The sequence below is a fragment of the Odontesthes bonariensis genome, chromosome 13, assembly GCF_027942865.1.
Source record: "Odontesthes bonariensis isolate fOdoBon6 chromosome 13, fOdoBon6.hap1, whole genome shotgun sequence".
NCBI lineage: Eukaryota > Metazoa > Chordata > Actinopteri > Atheriniformes > Atherinopsidae > Odontesthes > Odontesthes bonariensis.
This window is the reverse complement of record NC_134518.1, coordinates 921240-928432: the sequence shown is the minus strand read 5'-3', so window position 1 is coordinate 928432 and position 7193 is coordinate 921240. Positions and strand designations below refer to the sequence as shown.

Here is a 7193-nt window from a genome sequence, read left to right as displayed (position 1 = left end):
GCTGGCCTGTGTGGAGATGTCAGTGAGGCTGAGAAACCATGACTGAAGTGCAGTTACAGTGTGTAGGTGTACCAGGGAAGGGTGTGAGTTCTGTGTTGCCAGAGCCAAGTAAACAGCATGCTGAGTGTTGTTCTGAACTAAGCCTATTCAACATGTTCAGCTGATTGACTCTATCCAAACTTCCATCAGTATACCTTCCTTTTTCTTCCCTGACCACACATCTCACGCTGTTTTGCTGGTCTTTTTTCAGCTTTTTTCAGTATAATTCCTTACCTTCTATTTCAGATTTAAAAAAAATAAATAAATTCTCCATGCTCAGCAAGTTTTTCAGGTCACTGGTGATCCAGGACATGATACTGGGAAACACCTCAGTGTTCCTGTGGGAATAATACTCTCCACACAGAAGCTGTGATGGAATCCATCACAGTTCCAGTCAGCCACAGGACTGGTGTCACCTCCACGTGGCTCACAGTCATTCCAGTGTGTGAATTTCAGACTTTATTTAGCTTCCTGAGCCCACTGTTCAAAGTTCATTGGTCACGCTGTGGCTGAATGAATGTATGGTTGGAAGTAAGGGGACAGAGATTGTGGTCATTTTTTCTTTTAATGAGTATCTTTCATGGGGCTGCATGGTGGTGTGGTGGTTAGCACCATCGCCTCACAGCAAGAAGGTTCCAGGTTCAACTCCCAGCTGGTTCTTTCTGTGTGGAGTCTGCATGTTCTCCCCATGTATGTGTGGGTTCTCCCCGGGTTCTCTGGCTTCCTCCCACTGTCCAAAAACATGCATGTTAGGTTAACTTGACCAGGACTCCCTGGCAGAAGAGTTATTGTAACTCAATGGGACCATTTCCTGGTTAAAGAAAGGTTAAAAAATAAATAAAAAACTGGTGTCCGTGAGCGTGTGTCTCTTTGTCTCTGTGTGGTCCTGTGATGGGCTGATGACCTGTCCAGGGTGTACCCTGCCTCTCACCCATTGACCGCTGGGATAGGCTCCAGCCCCCCCACGACCTGACTGACAGATTCAGCGGGTATAGAAAGTGGATGGATGCAGTATATTTAGTTATCATCATGTAGTAAACGTGACAGGGAAAAAGAAAATCTCTTTCTTAATGTCTGCAGACCAAGTTCTCTGGAAACATCTTTTTAAAGTCTACCATGTAGACTTTGTATATGTGCCTGTATGAGGTTCTCTGCACCGATGCTTTAAAATATTTTAGTAACCGAGTTAGTTCACATGAGCAGATGTTACCAACCACCTCAGCATTGCAGCAGCATGTGCCCCCCCTGCATGTATTTAGACCATTTTCCCCTGTCATGCAGACTTAAAGCCTTGGGCTTAAACCGAGCAGATCAGGCTGTTTTAAATCATGTTCATTGGCACTACAAAGTAGAAATTAGCCTTGCATACATCGAAGTTTGTGGTTGCATCAATGCCTGTGTATCTGTGACTTTACAAGTACAAGATGACCACAACTCAAATATTTTCACGATATACATTTATTTTATTTCAAGTGAGGTGCCAGAGAAACGGAAACAGAAGCAGATCTTCACAAAGATAGGTGCGGTGGCCTCCTGTAAGGGACAAGAAGGGACACAGGATCAGGTTTTTTAACATCATATTCAATTATTTATTCATTTACAGGGTTGATGCAAATTCATGTATGATCACGAAATAATGATGCACAGTGATTTCATCCTTCACTTTAGTACCATGTACATCAGTGGACACTCACCTACCACTCCCAGGGGTTACTGAAGGCCATTTCTCACTTTGTACTCATCCACATCTGTGCTGTGCTGTTTAAAAAGCTGCAGGGGGAACACAACAAACCTCTCATCGGTTACTTCTACCAGCTGCATTCATTCTCCTCAGTGTGTCTATTTGTTTCAGGATTCAAACCGAAGATTGTGTGTAAAAGACCAACAAAGCCACTTTAACCGAGTGGATACTAAGAACTGAACTAAAAATGACTCAACTTTGTCAACTGAAGACCTATTTATTTGTTCAGGTTCTTGCTCAATTGTCTTGGGGCTGCTATGATTGTCACAGAGTTGCCTTGGCCTTTTAAACGTATACTCGTATTAACTTACTAACTGTGTATTGTTTCTGCGCTTTGTGACCCTGGTCTGTGAAGGGCACTGTATAAATGAGGCTCACTTACTTACTTGTCAGAAAATCTTGCTTTGTTTATGTTTTTAACCATCACTCAATCATTTATAGACTTGTGCTCCATTTTGCACAACAAAGTTGTGTGCTGTTGTTCATGAAGATTCTAAGTCCGTGTCAGCAGTTAATTGTTGTCTTTTTGGTGAGTTAAAGGGACAGTTCGCCTCTTCTGACATGAAGCTGTGTAACATCCCATATCAGCAACATCATTTCTGAACATCTTCTTACCCCCTGCTGCGTCCTGTGAGCAGAGTTCCAGCCTCGTTTTGGTGTTGATGAAGGTAGTCCGGCTAGTTGGCTGGGGTTTAAAAAATAAAGCGTTTTGCTTCTCAAAACAATATGCGTTCAACAGAGTAATACATTTGCATCACAAAATGGTTCTCCAGGAAAAGTCAGACCTCACATCGCTTGGCCCTATTTTCTCTCCCTTCGTATCACTGCCTGCTGTGTAAACCGAAGTGCAGACCGAGCAGTCCCCTGCTTCCGAGCAGCAAACACCGTAACAGGCTGTTGGCAGGCAGCAGCAGGCAGTGATACGAAGGGAGAGAAAATAGGGCCAAGCGATTGTGAGGTCTGACTTTTTCCTTGAGAACGACACCAAAACGAGGCTGGAACTCTGCTCACAGGACGCAGCAGGGGGTAAGAAGATGTTCAGAAATGATGTTGCTAGTATGGGATGTCATACAGCTTCATGTCAAGAGGCGAACTATCCCTTTAAGTGCAGCTGTTTTCCACAACGCTCATGACAGGGGGGAGACACAGCTGCGGGGATACGCCATTGCATCTTGTTGTCGACTTTGGCTTGGTCTTGTACACCAAGCTGAAAACTGGCCAGCAGGAACATCTGGAGTGCCTGTGTCTCTGGTCTTTTTGGGGTCTGATACATTCTGGAGTCAGTTTGGTGTATGAGAGCCCTAAAAGTCCGTGGTCATTTCTGCAGCAATGTGTCCATGAAACAAATAGTTCTGCCTTTCCAACATGACCCACTACATCCTCATCTTTTCTATAGGCCTCTTTCTTTGGCGGGTGATACTCAGATCAGATTCCATGAGGCATTTTGCTTCGAAGCATTGTGATTAAAAAAAAAGTGTGCTCAACTCCAAGCTGCTCCGCTTCTCTTGTCCCTCTCAATCGTTCCCTGTATAGCTGGACAAATGTTTCTTGTGGTCAATAACTAAATGTAAACCACTCATTTTCTAAAATAGTTTCCATTTTCATATTACATCCCAAAGGGTTTTTATTTAGACTTTATTCTGGAAATGGGAAATAAAAAAAGGCAACAACAAACAAGCGTTCTCCTCCACACACAAATGAACAAATGTGTGTTTTTTCTTTTCCTTTTTCCATCAGATGAAGAAGCAACAATTAAATGACAACACATTTTATAAAAAAACTGCTTTGTGTTTCCTTTCAGTCATGTTTTTAATCCACTTGATTATTATCATAAGTCAGGGGAATGGCTCTGATAAAAACAACGTTGTATCTCTACTAAAGGAAGTTGTAGCTTCATTTACCAGGCCCCAGAGGAGAGCAGATGTTCCGAAGGCAAGACCCACTCGTAGCCAGTTGGGATTGGCTGTGTCAGGCTTGGAGCTTGTGAATGCACATCTGGATCCAACTGAAAAACAATGCAGCGTCAAGACCCACGTGACTTTGAGTGATAAATGAACAATGCCCTTGCAAGAAAAGCCATGAAGCATCAACATAAGAACCGAGAAGAATTGAGATCTAAAGCTCTAGTTGCAAATAGAACCGTAACAGCCATCTGGTTTTCTTCCCATTTCAAGAAGATATCTGAACCAATAACAACTGATTTAGAGTGCTGTAGCTCTGTGTTGGTATTAGAGCGCTTTGGAAACAGCTTGGCTACTAACTATATCAAACATTAAAATGACAACTAATCACTGAAAAAGAAAGTTTAAAGATTATTTAAAGACCTCCCTAACAAGTTAGCATCCAAGTGAGTGACATAGCATCGAATAGTCTCCTATCTTTGCCTGTATGGCACAACTACGACAATTTCGTAAGAAATAAAAAAAAAACTTAAAAGTACAAACGTGTTTAAAAGCACTCAAATCAACTCCACTGCCACAAAACTCACGACCTTCGAAGGAAATAAATCGCCGTTGTGTGACTGCTCAAACAATGATAAGCTAAGCTAAGCTAAGCTAAGGTCAAGTTTTCAAATAACCACAAGGTTTTAAGAAATACCCAGATAAAAAAAACGTTTCACTCCAAATGGCAATGGCGAGTTATTTTACCTCTGTTGGCGAGAACAGCTCGAGATAATAACCGTGTGAAGGACATTTTAGCTGAAAAACGCTCGCTTCTCGCGGCGTTTAAATCCGACTCGCTGCGGTCGATTAAAATGGCTGGAAGGTGTGATCCACAGACCGCAGAGCAGTCGAGCAGCCGCTCGGTGTTCCCCGTTGACCAGACCAAACCTTAGAAAGAACATCAGATTATCTTCCATGGACAATATATAAACCTGTCAATCCCCATTTCTGTTTACAATCAAATCTAAAATGGTAGTTGAGGTTGTAATTCAATTTTAAAAATGATCAACGTTATTGGCTTGAAGAAAACATACAAAAGGTTCAGAAGTAATGTAACATTGTTTAATTTGACTGACATTGACAAACCAAAAGTCCAGTTTATCGAGACTTAGAACAAGATATATTGTTCTTATCTTTTTCCATGCTATGCAGTTCTGAAATGATAGAACTATCCATGAGATAAGGTTGGTTGGGTGGCACCGTTTGAACCCAGCACAAGTAAATGCATCCCGTAACAAAGCCAATATTCTGTTTTAATATGTCCTGTAAAGTTTATTCAGAGCGTCCCAACATTTAAAAACTGTACGGTTCCATTACTATCCAGAGAGCATGTTACGTGCAGGTGTTTGACACGCACACTCAGCCAGCTGCCTGACCCGGAGGAGAAGCACGGCGGCCATTTTGCTCGGAAGGGGGCCTCGGCTTCAACACGTGAGAGAGAGGAACCTGAAGAGACTGACACAGACCAGGATCTCTTACCTCCAAGGGAATATTATTCATGTGTGAGCCCAAAGTGGCATAGGAAGCTAACACAATGCCCACAATAACCCTGCCGCCGAAGGAAAATGCTCTCTTCAAGAGAATTTTGGTAGGCTAAATCACCAGATAACGTTAGCTTGTTCGCTAATGCTACTTTACCAAGTAGTCGTCCGTTCTAGCAATCCGAGCTAGCTGCTCGCTTGTACATTAGAAGTGACAGTATAAGCATAGTGATCCTTTCTTCTCTCTCCCGAGCTGGTTGCGGTTAGACGGTGGTAAAAGAAGGCAGCTCAGTTGGATTGTCATGCGGTGCTGGGGTTTGTGCTGTGGCCTTGCAACAACAAAGTATATCAATGACAAAGCTTCTTGACACCTGCCAGCCATGTCCAAGTGGAGGCGGATCGGTGCATTGGATTATAGATTGCATTTGGCAATTACTCTATCTGTGAAGTTCACATCCGTTTGCACTGCATCTCCTTCCACAGCAGCTGTACCTGTAGCTAGCTGTAGCTGTAGCTAGCTGCACCTGTAGCTTGCTGTAGCTGTAGTTGGCTGTAGCTAGCTATAGTTAGCTGTAGCTAGCTGTACCTGTAGTTAGCTGTACCTGTAGTTAGCTGTACCTGTAGCTGTAGCTAGCTGCACCTGTAGCTTGCTGTAGCTGTAGTTGGCTGTAGCTAGCTATAGTTAGCTGTAGCTAGCTGTACCTGTAGTTAGCTGGACCTGTAGCTGTAGCTGTAGAAGCAGCATTCAGCCTCGGTACCTGCCGGCTGCGCGTCAAGCCAAATGATCCTGTGGGCATGTGGCAATGGTTGCTTTAGGCTTGTGTCTCTGCCACATTAATCACACAGGAAGACTGGACCCATTCACTTTGAAGCGGCATCATATCAGCGTTAATGATCAGCGGTAACTCAGAATATCCAGCCGTTGGCTGCAGCTGTCTCTGTGCTTCCAGCCAACAGCTGGGAGGTCCTGCCTCCCGGTGTGGGACTGTTGGTTAGTCATTTCTCTGTCAGGCAGCCTGAGGAAGGCACAGGGGCTGTACTGTGTGTGTTTATGTGTGTGTGACGTTTTTCCCTTTGTTCATCTTATTGGCCACATGTAACAGAGTTGATGTCCTTTCTGTGAATCTGAGCCCACCTCTCCAGCCTCAGATGCCTGATCCAGCAGCTGCTCTGTGCTTTCTTACAGAGATGCTATGAGCACAAGCAGTACAGAAATGGCCTGAAGTTCTGCAAACAGATTCTGAGCAACCCTAAGTTTGCAGAGCATGGAGGTAAGATGAGACTCATCTCACACTAAACCTAAACATCACCATCAGCCACTTCTTGTCATTTGTAAGTGACAAATGAAAATAATTTGAGGTTTAGATTCATCTAGTCTCCAGTCATTTCTACTTTCTGAAAAAGCAAGTCGCCCTTCTCTCTTTATATTCCAGCGCAGAGACTTAGATTAATGAGTGTTAAAACGATGATTATTTATGTTGGTGACAAAAAAGTTCAATTCTGACTAAAGCAAAAGTTTCATCTTGGATACTAATCTCAGAGAGACTTCCACGGTAAAGCTAGCAACACCAAAGCTGGTGTGAGTTAGGTCCTGGTAATAGATAAAGATCCATTTCCAAAGTGAAAGGCAACATGTGACCTGTAAACACGACCTGACCATGTTATATATGTATTCTATACTTCAGTATAGAAGCACACGGCATGCCTCTGTATCATGTGTTATTCTGACAGTGCAGTGTTTCTTCCACTTCAGGATTGGAGAAATGTCATCTTAAAAGTCTTTGTTTATGAGAACAGATAGAAAATCAGGAACTGAAGTACACTAGCTATGGTTTCTTTCTTTCCCATATTCATGCCCCATTTGTCTGCCTTGCATTATCTCAGAGACACCAATCTTATTGTCTGGATTAGGAATGGGAGTAGGGCTGTCGCGGTGAGGGAATTCCCACCGCGCGGTATGCGGTGATATCGCATTTTTGTTCATTAGGC

At 43.3% G+C, this 7193-nt stretch overlaps 2 protein-coding genes across 3 annotated transcripts in view; one reads left to right on the top strand and one right to left on the bottom strand.

Moving 5' to 3' along the window:
• Window positions 1-1479: 1479 nt before the first annotated feature.
• ndufc1 (NADH:ubiquinone oxidoreductase subunit C1) lies at window positions 1480-6090 on the bottom strand. Of its 2 annotated transcripts, none has more exons than XM_075480784.1 (5): window positions 5923-6090; window positions 4429-4611; window positions 3682-3785; window positions 1734-1809; window positions 1480-1572 (listed from the first exon to the last, which is right to left on the bottom strand). In XM_075480784.1, exons 1-4 carry the CDS (start codon window positions 5999-6001, stop codon window positions 1750-1752), a joined length of 426 nt encoding a protein of 141 aa, XP_075336899.1. In that variant the 5' UTR covers window positions 6002-6090; the 3' UTR covers window positions 1480-1572; window positions 1734-1749. The 2 variants fall into 2 exon arrangements, with proteins under 2 accessions (XP_075336899.1, XP_075336900.1); XM_075480785.1 differs by having other exon boundaries at window positions 5907-5964.
• Window positions 5112-7193, top strand: part of LOC142397434 (N-alpha-acetyltransferase 15, NatA auxiliary subunit-like) — a 39063-nt gene continuing 36981 nt past the window's right edge. Inside the window, exons 1-2 of the mRNA XM_075480783.1 lie at window positions 5112-5311; window positions 6391-6475. Of these exons, the coding sequence (XP_075336898.1) occupies window positions 5258-5311; window positions 6391-6475 (139 nt within the window). The 5' untranslated portion in view covers window positions 5112-5257. The remainder of the gene's footprint in view (window positions 5312-6390; window positions 6476-7193) is intronic.

Excerpts from the sequence above, each read along its gene's own strand:
- ndufc1 (XM_075480784.1), bottom strand. The coding sequence starts at position 6,001 with ATGCCCACAGGATCATTTGGCTTGACGCGCAGCCGGCAGGTACCGAGG. Across the intron at positions 4,612-5,922 it reads TTCTACAGCTACAGCTACAG|GTTTGGTCTGGTCAACGGGG; the intron begins GTCCAGCTAACT and ends GTTCTTTCTAAG. Across the intron at positions 1,810-3,681 it reads CTGCTCTCCTCTGGGGCCTG|CTTTTTAAACAGCACAGCAC; the intron begins GTAAATGAAGCT and ends TTCCCCCTGCAG.